Genomic DNA, 25,664 nt, shown 5'->3' on the forward strand with positions numbered 1-25,664 from the left:
ATGTACGATTCTTGATCTTCTGCCAAAAGGGTTTGGATTTCGGTAGATCATAGACTCGAAGTTGATGATGGCTTTTGGGTTCGATTGGTAGATTAGAGAGAGAGGGAGATGAAACTGTAAGAGAGAGAAAGGGTTCAATGGCTTCTGGGTTTTGGGTGTGGTACATCTCAAACATGAGAGAGAAGAAGAGGGTATATGAGAGGGTGAGAGAGATAGAGACGGACATGATGGCTTAGATCAAAGACTCCACTATCAGCTGTGTAACCCACTACGCTTATACATATAAATAAATTGAATGAGAAAAAGAGGGAGACGAGAAAGAGAGAGAGATGAAAGAAAGAGAAGGTGGGGTTGAAACTTGAAAGGGGGAAAGGGGGATATGAAAGGTTGAGTTGAGAGGGAGAGGAATGAAAGAGAAGGAAGACAAAAAGGTTAGAGAGTGGGTGGATACAATAATGAAGTTTGAATATTCACAATAAAATAATAAAAGGCTTGTCTTGGGAAAGTAGATGCTGGAAGATAGTCAAACTTTGGAAACATCACTCATTATTTTAAATATAAAGTTGCAAGTGTAGTTTGTATAATAAAAAGTCGGTCGGATCGGTTTAAATGATTTTTTATATAAGGAGCCCGATATCCGACCGAAATTTGAACAAATTTTCTAAATTTAAACCGCTGCCGACTGTGAGATTTTCGAAACTGCCCATACTTGGATCGGTTCTGACGGTTTGGTTCAGATTTGTCGGGTGATTCGGATCCATGAACACCCCTAACCACAATATTCAAATAACCCAATTTAACAAGGAAAAGATGAACAAGGATATGAACGACTAAATAAAATGAGGAATCCCAGATTCAAAACAATAAACGGATCGGGTTTAAATCAGAATCGTTATAATCGTTCCATAAAAGTGTTACTTGAATATTTATATATAATAAATTTAGTTAAATTATTTATTTATTTCATTAATTTTAGTTCTATTGTGTTATAAAAGTGTAATTATCATATAATGATTTTATATGATATATATCATATATATATATATAAGTAGTGTTTTTCCCTTACTTAGATGGCACATTCTAGGACTTATTTTTTTTATAAAAGTTATACCAACATTCTTTTTCTATTTATATATAAAATTCTACACAAACACAATTTTAATTATAATAATCAATTTTATATGAACTTTATTTGAAAAATACTTATTTTCTATATATATAATTATAAATTAATTATTATGATATATATAATTTAATTTAAATTTATTACCTATATACAATATGTATGTTTAATTTAAAAAGAATATTAAAAAAAAATTAGTACTCTACATAATTAATTTATATATTTTCTTCTTCATTCAATCACAACATATTTATATTTAATCTCTTAAATAAATTTTGTGTAGTTCTCTTTTTACATATTTTTATTATCCAAATAACGATAAAAATAAAAATAAATAATTAGAATCACTTTTAACTTTATATTACTAATTCTATTTCTAATTTGACTATTATTTTTAATATCAAAATGAGTATTTATTTTATATATCATAATTTAATATATATCATAAAAAATCATTATATGATAATTACACTTTTATAGCACTATAGAACTAAAATTACCAAAATTAACAAATAATTTAACTAAAAATTTATTATATGTAAATATTCAAGTAACACTTTTATAGAACGATAATGCTAAGATTATTAAATTAAATAATTTAAATTTAAATTTTATTCTAAATTAAAATTGATAATATTCTTTTGTAACACATATTATATTATAAAATATTATTGCATTAATTAAAGTTAATTATATTGTGATTTTATGTTAGACATCATATTTTTAAAAGTAATTTACATACATGTGTAATGTCCAAATAAATATTGATTGATTAAAATAATGGAACGCAACACTTTTTTGTTAAGTTTTTAGAAGATAAATTGACAAATATCAAATGATAAATAGTGTGGAGTGTTAGTTTTTCATTATTTTAAAGAATAATGATTTATCGAAAATGATTATGTATATTTAAGGCACCTATTTTTATTTCTTGAATAATTTTTAAATAAAAATTTTGAATATATAATATTACTGATAATGCACCTTCATGAGGTCTGCCAAAAAAGATATGTAAGAATAATTTGGTTGGACTAAAATATTTGTAGTTATTATGACGTGTCACATAATTAATCAGAATCCTTTAGAGAACTGAAATTATTAAGACTAAAGAATTTTTTTGTCTAATTCTCTTTGAGGACACTGTTTATGATTTGAATTTATAATACATCAATGTGAATAACTCTTATGATCTTACTAATATAAACATAAAGCCTACATTTGAGTCAACCAACCTTAAGCATTTTTTTTTGTGTAATAAAATACTTAAATATTGTCATATAAAAGTATAATAATAGATCATAATCAAACACTACTTGAAATATAATTAAACACCCAAGTCACTACTTTAGATATAATAAAAAATATAAGAAATTAGCAAAGAATTTTTCGATTAATAACCAAAATAATACACCATGATTTATATCTAAGTCATAATTTATTTATTATAGAATTTCTATTGTTTTTATTTTTTATTTTTCAAAAAATATATATTTTTTGATAAAAGTGAAATTCATGATTTTTGATAAATTTGATTAACACAAATGAGGATTTGATTTTAGGTTGATAATATACTCTTTTTTTTTTTTTGAACTTTGAAAGAAATTGTTTTTATAAGCCTTTTACATAGGACACACAATGAAAAAAATTTCATCAACAATTAACAAATCTATTTGTATTTGACTTTCAATTATTAAAATTTTCTAAACATAAAGTATTATGACTCAAAATCAATTTTTCGTTTCAAAAATGAATTCTCTAGCATTGCACAGGTCACCTACTAGTTAAATTATAAGATATTAAAATAAACACTCATTTTGATATTAAAAATAATAATAGTTAAATTAGAAAGAGAATTAGTAATATAAAATTAAAAGTGATTTGAATTATTTATTTTTATATTTATTTAGAAAATAAAAATATGTTGAAATAGGGCTACACAAAATTTATTTAAAAGATTAAATATAAATATGTTGTGATTAGATTAAGAAGAAAATACATAAATCCATTATATAGAGTATTGAGTTTTTCTTTAATATTCTTTTTGAATTATTCATACATATTGCATATAGGTATATAAAATTTAAATTAAATATAAATGTTTTGTAATAAAGAATTTCATGTTAAATAAAAAATTAAATATAAATTAATATTAAGATATCAATAAGATAGACAAAAAATAAAAAATATAAAAGAAAATTAATTTGATCCATACGATACACATAATAAATACTTATTTATTTATATGTATATCAAGATACGTTTTTTGTCAAATATCATAATAATTCAATTATAATTATATATATGGAAAATAAATATTTTTCAAATAGAGTCCATATAAAATTGGTTATTATAATTGAAATTGAATTTATATAGAATTTTATATGTAAATGGAAAAGGTATGCTGATGCAATTTATTTATTTTTTTAAATAAGGCCTTAAAATGTGTCACCTAAAAAAAAATACTACTTATATATATATATATATATATATATGATGTATAGTAAGATGACCTTCAATGATTTCACATACTAGTCAATTTCATCAAGTCAATTTTATTAATATAAGGTACACGTTACATTTTTTAATTTTAAAAATTAAATAGTATATATATATTATGAGTAAGTTAAAGATTTTTAAAACATCACTCCTAAATTTATCCACAAAGACATGTTAGAATTGATCCTTAAACATATCAATAATTGACATACAATAGTTTACGTATTTTAGAGTAAATTTAAGGGTTACGTTTGACAAATCTTTTAAAAAAATTACTTTTTATTTATATTAGCCAATAGAATAGCTTAAATAATTATCTAATCGATTATATATTGAGACGCAATAAATAGCTTTAAAAAAATTTTAAAAATGAGATATGCCACATAAGGAGAAAAAAAGAAGCAAAGATTACTTTATATATATATATATATAATATGATGATAAGTTAATAGTTAAATTATAATACAGATCAACATTTTTTCATAAACTCAAACCTAAAACCTCACTCGTCTTTAACACCTAAGAGCTCGTTTGGAATGTGGATTGACTTTTTGACATTTTAATTATTTTGCCTTTGGCTAAAAAGCCTTATTTGAAATAACTTTTTTAATTTTTGTAAGAAAAAAAATAAAATAATTATGAAATAAATGTGACATTTTATTATATTTGATTAAAATAATCTATTTTATCCTATATTACTATTTTAATTCAAAAATGCTATTCCAAACAAAGCCTGAATGCTACTTCCAAGACAATAATTGTCGAAATTCCAAACGGCCATAAACGCGTAAATAAAGTGGATTCACGAATTTATACCTGTTGGACCAATTTGTCTCCCACAAAATTAATTTATTAACAATAATAAACATTTATATGTATAAAAGTGGTGCACCAAGTGTGTTTCATGCGTACACTAAAAGTAAACCCATGTGGTCACTCACACACACTATTGGACGGGTCAACGATTTCGAGTCACTCACACACACAATTGCATGGGTCAACGATTTCAATGATGCCAAAGCATGACACCTTCAACAATTCAATCAATTTCACATCCTTTTTTTTTTTTTTTTTTTTTTTTCAATTCAATACCCACTAAAGATGGTCATTTTTTTTTTAAAACAAAATTCCAATCAGTTTGCTTATTTTCATTTTTCAAAAAACACTTTTAAAAAAATTCTACTTTCTTATTTTTCGTATTTTTTTTATTTTTACTAAATTTTTTTAATATTTTAAATAATTTTTTTACTTTTTAGACACACCTAACATAAATACACCTAAAAAATAAAAAAATTATAAAAAAAATCTTTTAAAAAATCAATAAATACCAAAAATATAAAAAAATACAAAATTTCAATACATTTTTTATATTTCTATGTATTTATTAATTTTTTAAAATATTTTTTCACAAATTTTTTACTTTTTAGATACATCTAACTAAGGTGCATCTAAAAAAAGTAAAAAAAAATATTTAAAATTTAAAAAATATTCACTAAAAATAAAAGAATAAGAAAATCAAAAAACTAAATTTTCAAAAAATTTAATCCAAAACTCAAACCAAACACTATATTTTTATTATAAAATAGCATGACCATTCATAAAATTGACTAGTCCATGTCCATGAAAATGTGCAAAACATTATCATTTACTAACAGGAAAAGCCACGGTGAAGAGTTGACATCCTGCAAAGACTTTGAAGGAAATAATCATTTTCTAGAAGCACAACCATGGACAATTCGTGGCCCATTGCTTCCCATTATTGCACTGATTTTTCCTATATATATGTGTGTGTGTGTGAGAGAGAGAGAGAGAGAGAGAGAGACGGAGAGAGAGAGTGCACATGCAGCACATAAATTGGTTGACTTCAAACTAATTTTTTTGTGAAAAAAAAAAAATTAATCATAGTGGGCTTTGATAAGATGAAACAATGGGTCTATAAATGTAACATTGTTTTAGGATTATAAACTAACTTTTTTCTTATCAATCAGTAAAAGATAATGTACAAATATCATAAAATTTTCCTAACTAAAAAACGTATAAAAGGTTACAGACAATCAAAGAAGCCCATGCGAACAAAGGCCATAATATAGTAACATGAATATTTTGATCATAACTTCAAAGAAAAAATAAGAGGAAAATATACCATTGAGACAGTTCGAATTGTACAATTTTTCCCTATTTAACCAAACAAGAAAATTTTCAATTATTTCAATATCGAATGATCTATCTAATTTATTTTCATGTTGCTTGAATGATTTTTCATTTATTTATTTTTTAATAAGTGTTTCTTGAATGATTGGTCTCAAACTTTATTTGATGTCGAACTGAATATCCAAGTCCCTCCTGAAATTAAACAGCAAGCTTTCTTTTCATAAGACAATTTTTTTCCAATTTAAGGTTAAACAAGATAACAAGGAAACTCTGGCTGAGACACTCACTACAAAGGCCGACAAGGCCTCGGCCTTTTAAAACAACCACTAGACAAGTGCATGACAAGAAGGAAAAGAGGCTACACCAATTACCTAAGTAGAACAAAGGTGTGCAAAACACCCACCTTACCGAATAGGATTAGGTTGTGACACGCAAGGATAATGACAGTGAAGAGTATGGTCATGTATTGCGCCAAGAAGCATCTAACAAGTTCTTATGTAGAAAATAGCACATCCTCCTTCATGTCTCTATGGAAGAAAACAAGAAGCATGACGAAAAGATTTAAAAAATCTCAAGCTCCCTAAAGAGAGAAGCTCAGTGAACTTCTTCAAGAATTATGGCCAAAAAACACCAAAGAAAAAGCTCGGAGAATCTCCTGAGTTGGGGGTTAGGAAGCACCAAAGAAAAACCAGGGGAATGAACAACTAGTGCATCAAACCCCTTAGTTGCTTGCATTACCAATCCTTTCGGATTGTGAGATTGTTTTCTTGATTTCTCTTGGGATGTAAGAGACTTGTTAGGCTAGGTTTTTCTTTTCCTGTCTTGCCCTATAGGTCTGTTTACTGAGCTTTGTTGCATATATTTTCTTTTTTCGGTAATACTATCTCACTTACCCCCAAAAAAGTAGAACAATACTTGGGGCATGGCAATGATCTTGTCAGTGTGATGCTCTGCTTAAGTAGATAGAAGGCATTAAGTGACTACACAAGTATGTATCCAAGAAGACCGAAAAAACTGGGAAAGGGAAAACAAGTACGCCAATTAACAAGTAGGACAGAAGTCAGGCCAATCATTGACGGGGCAATGATCCAGTTTTTATGACGCCTGACTAGATAAAAAAATCCAAGTAGACTACAGAGAACATAAAAACACAAGAAATATTTTTTAAAGATTGAAACACAAAGAAAGATTAAAGATGTGTAAAATTAAGCTTCCTATAAAGCAGGGAAAGTAGCAGTGTTGCAAAATAAGAATCATGACAAAAACCTATTACGCTAGCAATATAACAGATACAGGACTTCATTGGAAACAAAAATCCCCCATTGGAAACAACAATCTCCTGAGTCCTTCTGGCTTACCAATTAAATCATTTCATAGAAAGGAAAAAAAAAATTTAAGCACCTGAAGCTTGTGTGGGCTCATCAACGAGGGTGCCTACAGATTTGAACCAACGCATAAGATTCCGATGATCCTTCACATAAAGCCAAGCTTGAAGAAATGGAAAGAGGCTCTCATTTATTCCTCGCTCCTCAATGTAACCATGCAGTGCGTCTCTCATCCTTTCATCAAGATCTCTGTGAGTGAATAAACACATTTGTTAATTGATTTCACAGTGTAATGCATATTCCAAAGGCCTTACCCAGTGCACAAGGCTCTCGCCTACAGCAGGGTATGGGAGAGATAGTAGTAGGTAGGAGCCTTACCCCACTTCTTGTGGGAAGGCTAATTCTCATGACTCCAAAACCACACCACAAGGTTGGGAGCAGATAGCACTTGCCATTATGCGCAGGTCACTACCTCAAAATATATTTTATTAAAAAATAAAAAATAAAAAAAGCAGAACTGGAAACATTGTAGTTTTTAGAAGTTTTAATTCATAGAAGCATCTCATCTTCCTAATGCAAAACACAGCCTTTATCAGGAACGGAGCCATAGCTTGGCCTGGGGTGGCCATGGCTCCTCCCACACCATATGTCCCACTTATGCCATTACTGCACAAATCCCCTCAATCATGCTCTTACTTACCATCTATCACCCTCCTCAGCCAAATCTCCCTTTCCCCTTTTAATAGTAAGCAAACTTCCTAACAATCAATAATATGGTTAGGGCTGTTCATGGAATCCGCCAACCCAAGAAAATTGACCGGACCAACCTCAACCGGTAAGCCACGGGCGGTTTCAATCACACAGACTGTTGGCAAGCAGTTTTTCTTGGATGGATTTTGCAGTTTCGTGGTCGGTAACAGTTTGGTATGCATTAGATCCGTCAAAACCGCCCGACCGAATTTTATATATATATATAAGACAATGCATCAATCAATGACCTATTGACCATCTTTCATTATCCTTTGGTGGTTGTGCAAAGCTTACTAAGCTTCTTAATCCTTTGTGTCTAACAAAAAAAATTAATCATGACATTTCAATTTTCAAGAACAAAGGCAACAGGAGCCTAAGAGTCATAGGACCCTCCAGCTTTCACAGTCCTTATCTCTCTCTTTCAGAGACTTTCGTCTCTCTCCTCTTCCCCAGATTTCTATTTTCAAAATATCTCTTTAGTTCCATATTTTTCTCTTCCCCATATCTCTCAACTTCCCAAATTTATATTTTGCCAAACTCTCTCTCTCTCTCTACAGACAAATCTGCAAGTCTCCTCTCCTCCTCTACAAACAATCTATTTTCTCCATCTCCCCTCCTAAATCCCCTCACCGATCTCCCTCCCTCACACCTATATTTTCTAATCTTCTTTAAACCCTTCTTCATGAATCTCCAACTATCAACATAACTTCGTATTGAAAGCAAATCGTGAAGGATTGATGATGTCAATGGTGTGGAAGATTAGGAAGACAAGCGGTGGTACCAAAGAATTTTTTGGACAGTGGATGAGATGATGTCTGCCTTCACAAACTCACTCATGTTATCAAATTCTTGCTTCTTTTTTTTAAATGTTCCCCAGGTTTTTTTATATGTTTTAATTTCAATCCCCTTTTATTAAAATTGAATTTTAGGATTTTGAGATCAACTATTGTTTTTGTTTTTGAATACAAAGATTGAGAGATTGGTAAATGAATGCTAGTTGTGAAACCGGCCGTGTCCGATTGCCAACCGAAGGACTTGAGCGGATGGTTTCGAATAGAATATTTGGTCGGCATTTTGTTGAGCAGATAGGCAAACCAATGATGGTCGATTGGTTGACGGTTCAAGGGTAAACTCGAACCAACTCAACCCGTGAACACCCCTAAATATGGTACTTAAACTTGTCTCCAAGCCCTCTCCAAAGAAAGTTCCTCATCAATTCTCTCTATTGTATATGAGTGCTGCTATTAGCACTCTATTTATTTCTTTGGACTCCTCAATTTTTTATTTTTTATTACAATAATAACCTCAAATGAAATTACTAAAGAGGACATCAATTATTTTGGGACACTCCATCTCACAATTAAGTCTACACACCCACTCAATCATAAAATAGGGTTTATGAGAGCACCCACCTCCATCACCACCCACACACTTCAAAAACTTCAAAACTTACCCACCCTCAAACCTTGAGAACCCTCCGGCGGCAACGGTGGCAACTATTTGATTATACACACTTTTCCGGCAATTGCAATGAGTAAAAGTTTTTCCGGCAACACAATTCCATGAGACTAATAGAGTACAATAATGTAAGCTCAAAGGAGGTTTATAACTTGGATAGTGTTTGAAGTTCGGAGGAGGTTGGCTTTGTAATAGTAAGTTTCTTCAAAAACACGAACAAAAATGAAGAAAACAATTCAACTTCAAAAATAGGCAGAAGTTTACATTTTCTACGGTTCAAGAACACGGGCCCGAAAACAGTCATTTGTTCGGTAACACAGGCCCGAACATAGGTTATTTGTTCGAGAATACAGGTCTGAACAATGGAATTTCTTAAAGTTTGATGGGTCAAACTTGTGCACATACGCAGGAGTTCACATTTTCTAAGGTTCGGGAACAAAGGCCGAACATCAGTCATTTGTTTAGCAATGCATGTCCGAACATAGGTTATTTGTTCAAGAACACAGGTCCGCACAAGGGAATTTATTAAAATTTGATGGATCAAGAGAGAGAGATACCAACGTGAAACTTGTGAAGATCGGTTTCAGATCAACAGAGAAGCTCCTCTTCATTTGTGAAACTTGTCTTTCTTCTTATGAGATTCACTGTGAGAGAGAGCAACAGAAATACCGCCAATGAGAAACATGATCGACAGGGAAATCTCTACGATGAAGTTCAAATTTGAACTTCTAGGGTTTTGGAAAATGAATATTTTTAGGAGTGTGCATTTTAATGAGTGAAATTTTTAGAAGGATCTTGTTCCAAAAAAAAAAATTAGAAAGATAATTTTGGCATTATTTACGAAAAGGAGAAATTTTAAGAGTTTTGAAATTTATAAGTGAGCGTTCAAAGAAATGGAGGATCCAAACTAACAAGTAAAGTGCTAATAGCAGCATTCATTGTATATTGAGTTCTATTGCGATGCTTTCACATCTATATGAGCAATTCATAGAATCACTCCATGTAATAGTAATTAGTTTGCGATGTTTTCTTCTCCAATTTGTTGACTATATTATATCATTTTTCAAAAAGAAAATTTTTTATAAAAGAAGCAATGGGAGTGTTAAACCCGTATACAAAATGTAGACAAAGAGCCGAAGAGCCTATTTTTTGTTTTGTTTTCAAAATCTATTTTCTGAAAATACTAAAACTTCTTTGGTAAAATAAACACACAAAAAGATGTTTTTGAATTTTCAAACACTAATTTTGCACCCAAAAAAATATAATAATATGAAAATGATGAGTGTCTTTGAATTTTTCATAATTTTTCACCCCAAAAACAAATGGCCTGTAGATTCCCTATCATACTTACACATGCAACACCAGTTAACATGGACTTGCTTCCTGCTAATCAAATTATCAATAGTGATAATTTTGCTATGCACTATTGTCTACACAAAATGGGCAACCTTAGAGGAAGCCCTAGTCCACCACAATCCTTTCCAATAAAAAATTGACTTCTTTGACCCACCAATGTTTCATAAATGGATTTTTCCTCCAATTGTCTACATTTTGATATTGTCCACCTGACATTATCACCTTTGTCATCAATGTGGGATAGAGCATAAAGACACTTACGAAGCTCCATCAACTCCCCAACCTCCCAAGTATTTAGCTCTCTAAGAAGATCAATATCCCAAAAAAATGATCTCTTAATAGCAAGCTACCTCTTTATTGGACACAATGTTAGCAATTGCACCACTACCAACTTATCCTCCCCAGACCAAAGATGGCTCTAGAATGGCAAAACCTTACCTGCTATGCTACCATTCCGCATCACAAACAGAATGTATCTTGAAAAGGTATCCCACACTATATGGATTGACACCTTTCCACAATTTCATATAATGTGACAGTGACCACCTTCAACGCCCATCCCTTATGTACATCCATATTTAGACTCAACCACTCTCCTCCAATATCTCTTCCCCTCACAGAAAACCTCCAATAAAGCTTGGTTGAAGATTGCAAGCCTTTGAAACCCTAAGCCACCTTCACTCCAAAGAGTACAAACAGTATTTCAATCAACCAGATGATATCTAAACTTATCTCCTAGCCCACTCCAATGGAAATAATGTTGCAGTTTCTCCAACCTCTCTGCTACCGAACTCAGGATGGAGAACAAAGGAACGAAGTGCATACACAACCAAACAAGGTACTTTTAATTAAAGTCAACCTACTATCTTCGAACATGTAGTACCTCTTCCATTCCACCAACCGCCTTTGAAATCACCAATAACTATATACCAAACATATTATGCCTTGAACAAAGACCCCAAAGGAAAACCTAAAAGCGTAAAAGCCATGGATCCCACTTGCATCCTGAACTATCAACTAGTTCCACCTTTCATGTCAATCCACAACTAGATCAGTTTCATTCTACCAAATCCATTAGCCCTTAAATTTCCCTTAAAAAAATATCAATTTCACCAATATGGCCAAAAACACACATATTAATGTCATCGTACCACAACCTTGCTAGCCTGCTATTTTGGTTTCAAATGAATGTGCTCTATATTTAAGTAATGCTCTTCTTTCCTGAATGGAGATCCTAGGGTTCTTACATGAATGATGTTGTCTACAGTAGTGTTGCACCAAAAGAATTAACATGTTATGCTAATGTGCTATACCATGAAATCTTCAGATTATGCTAGATGTGAACATCAAATAACTACAACTCCCTCCATGCATGATAATTAGAAAATAAAAGATGATTATTAGCTGAAAGTTAATCAAATAGTGAAGAAAAGTAAAACCCTCATAAAATGCAGTACAGAACTTACTGGAAAACAGGACCATTATATGTGGTTGGAACTACGAAAAAATCAGAAGTTTCAAGCTTCGGCCTCATTGAAACAGAGTGAATCCCCAATGCATCCGGGTACAACCCACAAAGAAAATGCAACGAATCCTTTTGTCCAGGCTTCGAGATATCGACATGAAGGAACAACTGGTTAATACCATCATCGCCATCATCATCTCCACCCCCAGGAATAATGTTAGCCAACCGCATTACATAGAGATTGATCTCCTCGTCACCATAAGCCCGTTTTAGAACAGGCAAATTGTTGTCAAGTGCCCCTTTTCCAATCATGAATGGCGAAGGAGGGTTCACCTTCTGCAAACCAAAAAATGTACCTGAATTTAGATTTTTTTTTTTTTTTTTTTAAAAGTATCCCAAACACAATATGTATCCAAGCAATTAAAACCCACTAAAACCCTAAACATGAAATGCATTCGGACATATCCACTACAATCCTATAGAAAAAAATGTACCAAATCTAGATGAAGCCATTAAAACCCACTAAAACCCTAAACACACAATGCATCCAAATTTAGACAAAGCCACTAAATCCCTAAACACGAAATATATCTACATGTAGATGAAAAAACAAATTGGGAAATTGCAATTCAGTGGAAGTTTGGAAGAAAAAAAAAGTCAAATTAGTGGTATACTTTATCAACTTTAATAATTAAAGTCATAACTTTTCCATAAATTTGCAAATATTTTAAGAAGACACCACTGATTTGCAATTTCCCCAAACAAATAAAACCCTAGACACTCTATCAGCATTGCCACAAGCCAAAAGAATTCAAAATTTATAATTTTAGAGACTAAATCCTGCATAAATTCATACAAATGAGACATCCATACAAATAAATACAAACAAAAATGCTAAACCCTAAATAAAACAAGCAGCATGAGTGTATACGCACGTAAATATACAAATATGTATATATATACAGATATATATGTATTGAGAGAGAGAGAGAGAGAGAGAGAGAGAGAGTGTGTATTACAGGGGGAGGGGTCATTTTGGAGACTTCGAAGTAGTGTTCTTTGAGGGAGCGGATCAACATGGAGTTGACGGCGGAGGATACGCTCGACGACCGCCGCGATGCTATCATGCGCCACGGTTGCAGAGCGCCGCCCAACGCTTGCCTCCACATTTTTTGCTTCTTCTCTCTCTCTCTCTCTCTCTCTCTCTGCCCTTTGATTTGCTTTCTCAACTTTTTTTATATTTTGTCACAAGGTGGCGGTGGCGGCGGTGGTTTCGTGGCGGTGCCTAGTTTTTTATGGGGGTGGTGATTGGTGAAGCAGCACTCGAGCATCTGCTTCTACTCTGATATTGCCTACTTTCTTTGATTCTACTCAAGGCATGTATCAATTTTTTGAGTAAAAATTTGGGAAAAAAATTCTCTTTTATATCATTTTTTTCAACAGACGGTTTTACCGTTTCGTCAAATCACTAGTCGAGTAGTAGGTAGACGATCGGACAGATGTTCGGCTAATGTAAATTTTTTATAATTTTTTATTTTTTTGAGGTGGTCATTTGAAAGTTGACTGGGCGATCAATCGGTCAGTGTAATTTTTTCATAAATTTTTGTTTTAGAATGGTCATTTAGAAGAATATCCGTTGATGAAAATTCAATGATAATAAACAGTGATTTGATGAAAGATATATTAATCCTCAGTTTAATAAAAAAAAAAGTAAAATCATGGATTTGATATTGATTTGATGAAACCGTTGGAGCTGAAAAAAGAATTATTTTCCATCAAATTTAAATTTGATAATAAGTTTGATATACGGTTAGAGATGGTCTTACACCACTAAATAAACTTCTTACACCCATTTTATTTTTACACCACACCCAAAAATTTCTCTCTCTTTACGCTTCTCATTAGAGGTGTGCGCGGTGCGGGTCGGTGCGGTTTAGGAGAAAAATAGAAACCCTATGGCGGGTGGCGGATTGATAAAAAATGTCATTAGAATTTGTCATTTTTCTTATCAAAAATCGGCGGTTCGGTTGGCAAATAATAACGAATTTGCCTTGGCGGTTCAGGCGGTTTGGCGGTTTATAAACAATATAATTCAAATTATAAAACTTGAATCAAAGAATAAAAATATCTAATTTATAAATTAACTGAAATAGTCAACATTAAAATATTCATCTAATGTGACATTAAATATTAACAAACTAGTAAACTAAAAATCTAACACTTTAAATAAATTATACAATAGCAATTTAAGAATACAATAAATACTAGAAAAAGTTCAAAAAAAAAGTTCTACAACATCCAACATAGTTCAACATAATTCATCCAAGATAGTTCTATAACATAATTCATACAACATTCAACATAATTCATCCAACATACAACATAATTCATACAACATCCAACATAATTCATCCAACATAGTTCAACAAAAAAAGTTCTACAACATCCAACATAGTTCAACCAACATAGTTCAACATAATTCAACCCACAAACAATCTAAGAATTCAAAAAACTTCATCTACTCATCAAATTCCACAATAACTTCAATCCTTCATAATTGCTTCAATTCAACTAAACTCCAAAAACTTCATCAATCTGTGGACACAAGCAAACAAAACACAAATAAATAACAAAAAACTATCATCAAAATCATTATAAATAAATAAAAAAAAACATTATAACAAAATAATATTAAAGAGTAAGAATTAAGTCTAACTTCAAGAACTTTAAAACCAAACTAACTTGGAGACAAATTAGTCCTCAATAATAGTTGCTTCTTGTGTAGTAGATGATGAAAAAAATTCTGAAAAATAAAAAATATTTTTAATGTTATTCAAAATTACATAAAAGCTAAAATCAATATTGAATAATCTTTTTAAAATAAACACATATCGAAAAAATTACCTGACTCAATTTCTTCATATTGTTCAATATCATCCATACATTTTCTAAGATTGATTGGAATTGATGAAGACCGTAACCAATTTTGTGCACAAATTAGAGCCTCCACCATCTTTGGCGTCAAAGAACTCCTCCTAAATGGATCAAGCACACGTCCACTGGTACTAAAAGCTGACTCAAAGGCCACTATAGAAACTGGGACAGCCAACACATCTCTTGTTATTAGAGAGAGAACCTTATACTTGTGGCCATTAACTTTCCACCAATTCAAAATATCAAAGTTTGGAACTCTTGGGTCTACACAATCATCAACCAAATATTTTTCCAACTCTGATTTGTTTTCTACACTTTTTTCCGACTCCAAATGGTTAATATATTGAGAGACAAAGAGTGTCATGGGATCTTCCTCTTCCTCTTCATCAACTTCCATAACTTGAGGAGCTTGACTTGCATATGAAGGTGCAACATTACCAACATTATTCTTCCCAACATAATGATCAAACAAGCGCTCCAATGTTGTTTTCACCCTTGCCACTAAAATTTCTACATTGTCATTTTCATACACTTTATTGAATGAAAACTTAAGATATGTCAACTTGTATCGAGGGTCTAACACAACGGTAACATATAACAAGAAATTGATATTATCAAGATTCTCCCAATATTTGTCGTATTTCAATTTCATCTTATCAGCCATATTACTCAACACTGCATCTCCACTTTTACTCAATTGAACTAATTTGGATTGCACCGACACAAGTTGATGAAAAAAAACATTAGATGTCACATGCAAAGACCCTGAAAGTTGCAAAGTCATATGATAAAAAAGTCTTAAAAATTTCACAAAGACTCTAGCTACCTCCCAATCTTCTTCTTTAGGATATGAAATGAATCTTTTTCCTTTCCCTTTGCCTCTTCCACCATCATTCTCATTTGCATTCTCATTTTCATCATCATTCTCCATGAAAAATAATTTGAATCGTGGGTCATCCTCTTCTAAACACTCAAAAGCTTTTTGAAATTTCTCGGCTACCTCCAACATCAAATAGGTGGAATTCCACCTTGTTGGAACATCAAGGCATAGCAAACTTTTACAAGTAATCTTTTTATGCTCCACACAATTTTTAAAAGTTTGTAGCCTAGCTGGAGATGACTTCACATATTTCACAGCTTTTCAAATCTTGGAAATTGAGTGATTTTGTTCTTTTAAACCATCACAAACAATTAAATTCACTATGTGTGCACAACATCTCATATGCAAAAACTCATTTGCCAAGATAGTGGAAGACCAATCTTTCGTTCTTCTCTTCAAAAATGCAATAGCACCATCATTAGAGCTTGCATTATCAACTGTAATAGTGAAAATCTTATCAATCCCCCAGTCTTGCAAGCATTTGTCTAATTGTTTGCCAATTGTCTCACCCTTATGATTAGAAACTATACAAAAACTAAGAATTCTTTTGTGCAAATTCCAATCATTATCAATCCAATGGCCGGTGACACACATATAATTTAGATTTTGAATTGATGTCCAAGTGTCAGTGGTTAGGCATACTCGTTGTTTCCTTATAACTTTCGTCAATTTTTGTTTTTCATCAAGAAATAAGTTCAAACAATCATGAGCAACAGTAGTGCGAGAAGGGACATGAAACTTAGGCTCCATAACTAAACAAAAATTTCTAAACCCTTCCTTCTCCACATGCCTAAAAGGTAATTCATCAATTATAATCATATTTGTTAGTGCTTCCCTACAAAGTTTTTCATCACATCCTACTGCTTTGAGAGATCCAATCCTTCGACCATTATGTTCCTTTTCCTCTCCTTCTTTTTTAACAAAAGAGAGTATTTTTTGTTTTTTGTCCACTTGCCTAATAGGAGACTTCATACATTGATGCTTAAGGTGGTTCCACATATTACTAGTTCCATCTTGTTTTCCACGAGCACCATAATCCTTACCACAATAATTACAAGCAGCCCTAGGTTTATCAGGTTCACAATCATCAAGTAAAGTGAAGTGTTCCCAAACCTCAAATGTCTTTTTATCTAAATTAATACTAGGGCATGGACGAGTTTTACCAGAATTTTTGGCAGGCATTGTAGTAGTGGTAGAACTTGCAACAGTGGTTGATTCTGCAGTTGGTGTAGGAGGGTTTCCACCAGCATTTGTATTTTCCTCATCCATTCACTATTACAAAAAATAAAAAAAATTATATGAATGATAAGTAAATAAATAAAAATTATCAAGGATGAACGACCGTGAATTAATCTACCATACAGAAATACACAGAAAAGATGAATAAATATATGTAATCCAGTATATATGTATATAGATATTGAATGAATCAACACTATATAAGATATAAAAAAATAAATATATGTATTCCAATAAATAAACAAAATAACACACTATATAAACAAAATAACACACTATATTTAGGGTTATGCATAACACACAATATTATTGAATGAATCAACAACACTATAGATATATATATAGAGTAGAGCAGTACCAGCAACAGTATATATGTATATACAAAGAACAAAGAGAGAGTGAAAGAAAAGAGACAAAGAGAGCATCGAGAGAGAGAGAGTAGTGAGTGTACCGACGACGAGGAGGAGAAACCAGCGGGAGACGATCGGCAAGAGAAGGAGAAACAGCGGCGAGACGATTGACAAGGCAAGGGAAGGAGACGAGCAGCGGCGCTGGGTGTATGTGATGAATGAGATGAAATCGAAATGTGTAGCTGTGTGTAGGTATTAGGTTTAATGGAGGAATGATTGTGTGTGAGAGGGTGTATAACAGCTGGAATTTTTTTTAAAACCTAGGCGGGTCGGATCGAGTTGACAGGCGGTTTGGAAAATTTAACCCGCCACCCGCGCCGACCCGCCACTGCAAGTCCTCCAATCCGCCAGCCAGAACTGAAATTTTGCGCGGTTTGGTGCAGTTTGGAGCGATTCGGTGCGATTTTGGCGATTTTGGCAGTATTATGCACAGCTCTACTTCTCATAATGTCAAACTTACCCTCATCTCTTTCATCCAACATTCTAAACCCTAAGTCCTCCAACCACCACTTTCAACAGCTACTCTATTTCGGGCAGTCACTCTCACAACCTTCACAGCCCTTCAAACACCGTAATCACCACTGTCTCAACCACCACCTTTGCAACCCTCACCGCTACAGTCACTAATTCCTCCGTCGCTAAACCGCCGTGACCATCACCACTGCTTCAACCACCCCATTCTGTAACACTTTTAGATCTGCTTCTCTACTACCGCGATCCATTGCTAGAGCAAGAGACAAAGAGAGACAAAGAGAGACAGAGAGAGATAAAACCTAAGATTAGGCTTTTGGATGAGAGAAGAAAAGGGAGAGAGAGAAAGGGGGTAGTGACGGAAAGAGATGGGGATGACGGAGAACCGCTGCAACCACCCCTTTTTGCAACACTTTCATATCTGCTGTTGGTATTTTTTTCCATAATAATACAAGAAAAATATATAAAAATAAATTAAATAGAAATGATAAAATAATTTTTTATTAAAAAGATGAAATACAGAATAAACGACACAACTAAAAATACCGAAATGAATTAGATTACATTACTAATAGAATAAATTATTAAAAAATTAGAACTCATCAAATTTAAGAACAAATGATAAGAAAAGAAGTAAAGTAAAGCCTACACTAGACAATTTCCTTAAAACAGATTCATTGCCTCCCGATGGATGCTGGAGATACGCCGGCGTCTGTCTCTTAAAATACGACGATCAAAACCAGCTAACACAGAAGCACCTTCTGAATAGCTTTGGCGAACTTGACAATCGATGCATTCTCTCTAACAAGAACCAAAGAAGGGGCTAACAAAAAAAGATAGGAAAAATTTTCTTTGGTATAAAATAAACATCTCCAACTTTTTATCTCAAAACATCATCTCCATTTTTCATCAAAAATCTCTTTAAAATTCTTCTTACAAGTTGGAGGGAAAAGGCCTCTATTTATACAAGTATGGGAATCCCTAAATATGAAGGCTATACATTAATAGGGCCATCAAATGTCATCAACTCTAGCCATTAGGGCTAGAGTTACAAATGTTCAAAACTCCAAAACCATTATATAAATCATAATATATATATATATATATAATGCATAAGTTTTGAGAATTAAACTAAATGGGTCGCAAAATGGATACGGGTGTTAGGCCACAACCCGATCCAAGCCCAATCTCAAACACATGCACAAATTAAGCCCAGCACAATTCAACTTAAAACTCAAGATTAGGTCTAAGACCAAACCTAGTACATACACAAGTACAAGTCTAGGCCCAGTTCAAATCAAGACTAAGTCTAAATCTAAACCCAACTTTATTGATATTCACAACTCAAGGTTTCGGTCCATTATTTTTATATTGTAATCTTCTCACTTCAGAGAATACAATACCACTCAGACCCACCTTAATCGACAGTTGGATCTTACTTTAATTTCAAATTAAAGTTGTCAAAAACCATTATTTTCCAACATCTGCGTCCCTACCACTGCAATCCACCACCATTGCGACTGCCCTATTTCTGCGAGAACGAGAGACAGAGAAAGAGAGAGGAAAACCTAGGCGTAGGTTTTCATGTCTGGAAGAAGAAGAAAAATAAGAAGAATAGGGAGAAGAATGAAGGGGGTGGCGGGGTGAGATAATAGTAAAGGATTGGGTGGCGATGAAGAGCTAGCCGGAGGTGAAGGACTGATAGAGGCGGTGGTGATGGGGTGTAATGAAAAATTAGGATTTTCAAAGTTTAAGGTGGAAGGATATTTTAGTAATTTTATACAATGATTGAAATGTAATAAAAAAAAAAAATTAAAATTGAAGGGTGTAAGGAGTTTATTCGGTGTAAGTAGAATCACTCATTTTTTTTTTACTTTTCATTTTAGTGTAAAATACAAAACACTCATTAAGTTTGTTTAAAATATGAATTGGTTTTATAGTTTTTTAAATTATATCATGCTCTTTTAAATTTTTAATGGCATAATAAATTATTTTTTATTAAAAAAATTATTAAATCAATTAATAATTTTTAATGATATTAGAAATATATTTTAATTAACAATTCAAATAATTTTATTATTAAATAGAACAGTAATTTATAATTTTATTTTTTATATTAATTCTGTTAAATAAAAAAATTTGACAATGGAATATTTATAATTTTCAGAACTATAAGGAGCAATCCGTATTTTAAGCAAACTTTAAGAATTTATTTGTAATTTACCCTTTATATTTATGTTTATTTTTATTTTATTTTTTTTAAAGGCATTTTATGCTAATTTAATCCATTTTGTTTGGGAAAATTAGCATTAACAGTGAAAGGAATTCATAGACTAAAATATTTTTATTTGAACAACTAAATATAAATTTCAACCAACGGGCTTGCTCAATTAGCCACAACTCCTGCACTTTTGTCCAACTGGTTAGAATTTTTGCACCTCACTAAGAGGCCTAATTAGGTAGAATTCATACACCTCACTAAAAGATCAATAGTTCAAACCACATAAATCTCTCTACCTTGTGGATCTTATTCATTTTCTCTCCTTTGAAAATTTCTTCATATTACATTTCACCTTCATTACTAGGACTTCATTATAATATTTTAAATTGTACTTTTTAAAATTTTAAGTTCATTGAAAATACTGGTACTTTGTAATTTTGCCAAATTTATTAATATAAATGATGATGAGACATTATTAGTAAACCATTATTAAAATAAATTAAACAAAACAACAATGCTACAGACCCCCAGTACGGACGACCCCCACCGACCCCTAGTGCCACGTGTCGGCCTGGGATTGGCCGGGAACTTAAAAAAAAAAAAAAAAACTGTTTTTTTTGCCCAATCATGGGCGACCCCAGCACCCCCAGCTGGGGGTCCAAGTCATTTTTCTTAAACAAAAATAGATTGCAATTCATTAGTTTTGTCAATAAACCTCATATCACTAGTTGGAAAATTATTTGGTTTTGTTCAATTGTACTTCATCGTGCATTTTGATATTTTGACTCTTTTCTTATTGTAGGTTAATAGATAGATTATTCATAAATAAAAAAAAAATTAAATTTAAATTACTATATAATTATAAATATCAAATTAATCTTATTCAACCCTAAAATTTGGAGTTTATCATTGTTCATGTTTTTCTAGAAAATCAAACTACTAATGCTAAAATCTCCCTTTTAACTCTTGCACAGTCTCTAATAAATCACTTTTTTTTTTTTTATCTTTTCTCCCTCCATTTCCATGCTTTAACCATAATACCCATATATTATCAAAAATGCTATGAACCCACCTTATCAACCCATAATTTTCCCATATGTATTTTTGTGGTGGAGATTAAATTAATAAAGTGTAGAGTTCACGAGTAAAATAAATTGAAATCATTGATTCATTTTTCTAAATAAATTCTAAGTTCATAAGTCTGGATTTGTAGTATTATTGATATATTATTATATCTTAGGGGTTCAAACAAAACAAACAATACATATAGCACTATGATTCTGTTTTTAAAAAACATAAGACACACATTAACATTTAGGTTTGCTTTTGAGAGGGAAAAAAAAAATCCTACCTCAAAAAATATGCAAAAATAAAAAATTATCGAAAATGATCATTTTGAATGTATCTCTATTGAGCGTAACCCCGTTGAGTCAAAAGCCATGAAAGGGAAAAACGATTTTCTTTCATTTAATTTTTGTCTTTCTATTAATTCGCATCGATCCAATTGATCCATAAACAATATGATCTATGTGTATAATTGTACAAGGGCTCTTAACAATCTTCACGATTTTGGTTCATATAATGGGTTTATATAGACATAATTATACATATATGTATATGTACATGTATAAGTTTTCTTGAATTAAGGGTAGCAATATTATTGTTTTAGAGTGAGAATTTGAGTCATTGGATTGCGTTGTGGCATGGCACATTAAGGAGGGGACAATGCAAAGGTAGACTTCGACTAGAAAATTTCAATATAAACAAAGAAGGAGAATGGTAGGGCTTTGTGTGTGTTTTACAAAAATAAATAAATAATAGATAGGTTAAAAGATATAGAGAGATTCATACTAAATTTGGTATTTTAAATTTTTTAGCCTCCGTTTGGGAAGTGAGTTGACTATTTGGTTTTTTTTGGCTATTTTAACCTGGGGCTAAAAAGCTTGGTTTGGGAAGAATTTTTTGACTTTTTGACTTTTTGATGAGGTGTCTTTATGGTAAATTACCAAACTGCCCTTGACACATGATTCTCATGGCAACTCCACTCAAATGGTCCTCTACGTCAGCACCATGTACAGGACCGAAATTGTTTGAATTTTTTTTTTTTTTTTTGGTTTGGATTTGGCATATTTTCCTTTAAATTTTTTTTATTTTTTTTTATTTTGGGTTTGGATTTGGTGTATTTTGCTTAATTTTTTATTTTTTTATTTTAGGTTTGGATTTCGCGTATTTTACTTAAATTTTTTATTTTTTTTATTTTGGGTTTAGATTTGGCTTATTTTTTTATCTTTTTTATTTTTATTGGTATACAATAACTTTTTTTTATTTTTCAAAAATGAGTTTTCATGTGTTTTATTTATTTTTAAATTACGTCGCGAATGGTAATTTATGTTTTTATGTTTTTTTTTAAATATTTTTAATGAGGCGTATTTTTCTCGTTATTTTTTTTTAGTTTATGTTTTTGTCATTTTTTAATTCGTACACATTAATTTGTTTTTATATTTCAAAAATGGGTTTTCATGTGTTTTATTTATTTGTAAATTACATGGCAAATGGTAATTTCTGTTTTTTTTTTTTTTATGTTTTTGGATGAGGCGTATTTTTGTCGTTCTTTTTTTTTTTGAATTTATGTTTTTGTAATTTTTTAAAAAATTTTAAATATTTTTGAATGAGGCGTATTTTTTAAAAATAATTTATGTATTTTAATTTATTTTTTTTTGCAAATGGTTTTTTCATGTGTTTTTTATTTTTATTTTTATTTTTTTTTCATTTTCTGTGAAATGATAAAAGGTGAGGTTTTATTTTATTGTCCTATGTATTTTAAATAATTTAATTTTAATTTAATTTTAAATATTTAATTTTAATTTTAATTTTAATTTTAATTATATTTTAAATATTTAAATAATCTAAATAATTTAATAAGCAAAAATTTAAAATAAATATTCAAAAAATTTAAATCGTAAAAATTAAATAATTTAAATATTCAAAAAATTATTTTAACAAAAAAATGTAAATAATTTAAATATTCAAAAAAATTAAATAATTTAAAATGTTAATATTTTAAATTTAAAAACAACTCTACACTCAAATCGTAACCAAATATATAAAATAAAACTCAATTAATAAATTATTTTTAAAACTCATAACCAAACACATAACTCGAAATTTCATACTACTTTCACAACTCTACACTCAAATCATAACCAAATACATAACAAAAAAATTAAAATATTTTAAAAATATTTTTATAAAATAGAGTTTGAATTTATTTTTATAAAATATTTTAACAAAAAACAAAAAAAAAATGTTTTTAATTTTTTTTTCAACTTTCTTTGTTTTTTCTGGGAAAAGATGTTTTTTGAAAAAAGGTTTTTTTTTTTTACTTTGAATATTTCTGACGCTGAGGCTAAATTAACCCCTCTTTCATGTGGGGATAGTTTCGTAAATTTACCTATGAAATGGTTGTTGCCAAGCTCCTGCCATGCTTTTGTCTCCATGTGGCTGAATTAGCCACTTTTGTCCGTATGTGACTAATTTAGCCTCAAACTGCCTTCCCAAACACAGCCTTAATATGTTGCATCAAATGGAGCTTTTAATTGCACATTACAAAAGAAAAATTCTAAATTCATACTACATTTTTATTTAGACATCAATTATTGAATAAAAATTCATGATTCAAATATCAATTGTGAAATGAAAATTCATTTCATAGTTGATATTTGAACATATTTGTTCAACAATTGATATGCAAACAAACAAAATATAGTATACTAAAAAAGAAAGAGGAAATTACAGTCCAGCGGACTTTCCAAAAAATAATTACAAATTTATAAAATTTTATAATTTTAATTATTAATATTTATAAAATATACCAAAACCATATTTTTCCAAAAAGAAAGTGGAGACCATACCAACATACTCTGTTAGTTGACTCTTGGTGGACTAACGGAAGGTGGATTTGTAATGTGATTTTAAAATCTGAGAAGCATTATCCCCCGTTTGGGATTCTTGCTGGGGCTATTTTAGCCATATTCGGACAAATTAGTCTATTTCAGCTATATGAGACAAAACCCATCACACGCTGCCTGACGCCTTTTAGGCAATGTTGAAATTACTAAACTACCCCTAGTTTGATTCTCTTTTCTATCCCACACAGTAGCAAACCGAAGTATTACGAAAAGAATAGGCTGATGGGACAGCCTAGGACGGTGCTACGCACACGACCAGAGAATGAAAAAAAAGAATATTCAAAAAGAAATAAAGGGCTGCTCAAGGGCACTTCCGTAATTTGACATATGAACACATCATCACCTAGTCAAAAAGTAAAAAATCTATCTTGAACGAGATTTTTTAACACCAGGTTAAGGTGGTGTTTAGAAAGTTTGAGAGTTGGGTTTTTTTTGATTTTTTTCACAAAAAGATAAACTTTTTGCAAAATAAAAAAAACACATCCAAACAAAATATTACATCCAATCTCATAATCATTTTACTTTTTCTCTTACAAATATCACATCCAACCATAAAAAATCCAACTATCTTTCCAAACATAAAAAAAAATTTCTCCAATAATATCCTACAACTAAAAAAACTTACATAAAAACTCACTTCCCAAACACCCACTAAAATATTCAAAAAGTCAAAAAACTAATTCACATTCCAAACAAACCCGTAATTTTCGAAATATGAAGAAATTAAATATATTTGTAAGAAACTTAATGAGAGGTTGACCTCAAGATGCCTAATCAGCAGCTTAGTGTGAGTTTAATGCTCCCTCGCTGTGCGAGTCCTGACTTAAGCGGAGCTTGTCTTGGGAGGTCGGGATAAGCTTCCAGGTTATAGTCTCTTACTCGGAATGGACAACAGGACACCTTGGTGATCTCCTCAAGAGGCGCTGCCTTGGATCTGCGGGAAAGTGGGAGGATTTTCCTGTAACCAAAAAAAAAAAAAAAAAAAACTTAATGAGAGGTAATTGTAACCTCTATATACTCTTTTTTTTTTTAATAGGAAAAATTATAAATACATCCTTAAAATTTTTTAAAATATCATTTTGTTCTATAATTTTAAAAATTACATCTTGCACTTTGAAATTTTAAATTTTATAATAAATAACACATTTTATTAATAAATTATCAAGTCAATTAATAATTTTTAGAAATTTATTTCAATTAATAATTTAAATAATTTTATCATTATATAAGAGAGCAATTAGTAATTTTATTTTTTTAATTAATTTTGCTATAAAAAATTTGATAAGAAGTATTTATAATTTTTTAAATTATAAAAGATAATTTGTATTTTATGCAAACTTAAGGTGTATTTATAGGGTTCGTTTAGAATGTGGGTTGATTATTTGGCTTTTTGATTTTTGGCTATTTTAGCCTGAGA

At 31.0% G+C, this 25,664-nt stretch overlaps 2 protein-coding genes across 2 annotated transcripts; both read right to left on the reverse strand.

Moving 5' to 3' along the window:
* Positions 1–6,913: 6,913 nt before the first annotated feature.
* Positions 6,914–13,526, reverse strand: LOC145797077 (mitochondrial acidic protein MAM33-like). Its single transcript, XM_082883273.1, has 3 exons — positions 13,144–13,526; positions 12,126–12,460; positions 6,914–7,344 (listed from the first exon to the last, which is right to left on the reverse strand). Exons 1-3 carry the CDS (start codon positions 13,291–13,293, stop codon positions 7,164–7,166), a joined length of 666 nt encoding a protein of 221 aa, XP_082739399.1. The 5' UTR covers positions 13,294–13,526; the 3' UTR covers positions 6,914–7,163.
* A 1,351-nt stretch (positions 13,527–14,877) lies between these two features.
* Positions 14,878–17,207, reverse strand: LOC145798019 (zinc finger BED domain-containing protein DAYSLEEPER-like). The gene is made up of 4 exons (XM_082885464.1): positions 16,315–17,207; positions 15,938–16,086; positions 15,029–15,823; positions 14,878–14,927 (listed from the first exon to the last, which is right to left on the reverse strand). Exons 1-4 carry the CDS (start codon positions 17,205–17,207, stop codon positions 14,878–14,880), a joined length of 1,887 nt encoding a protein of 628 aa, XP_082741590.1.
* Positions 17,208–25,664: the final 8,457 nt, after the last annotated feature.

The sequence above is a fragment of the Camellia sinensis genome, chromosome 8, assembly GCF_055761805.1.
Source record: "Camellia sinensis isolate YWXY chromosome 8, ASM5576180v1, whole genome shotgun sequence".
NCBI lineage: Eukaryota > Viridiplantae > Streptophyta > Magnoliopsida > Ericales > Theaceae > Camellia > Camellia sinensis.

Bases quoted from the DNA above. Each gene is read 5' to 3' on its own strand.
- LOC145797077 (XM_082883273.1), bottom strand. From the start codon at position 13,293: ATGTGGAGGCAAGCGTTGGGCGGCGCTCTGCAACCGTGGCGCATGATA. The intron at 12,461-13,143 runs GTAATACACACT...TTTGGTTTGCAG, and splicing joins CCAAAATGACCCCTCCCCCT to AAGGTGAACCCTCCTTCGCC. The intron at 7,345-12,125 runs GTAAGTTCTGTA...ATTCACTCACAG, and splicing joins TATAATGGTCCTGTTTTCCA to AGATCTTGATGAAAGGATGA.
- LOC145798019 (XM_082885464.1), bottom strand. From the start codon at position 17,207: ATGGATGAGGAAAATACAAATGCTGGTGGAAACCCTCCTACACCAACT. The intron at 16,087-16,314 runs GTCTTCCACTAT...TGTTCCAACAAG, and splicing joins AAGAGAAGAACGAAAGATTG to GTGGAATTCCACCTATTTGA. The intron at 15,824-15,937 runs GCAAAGGGAAAG...TGCAACTTTCAG, and splicing joins TGAGAATGATGGTGGAAGAG to GGTCTTTGCATGTGACATCT.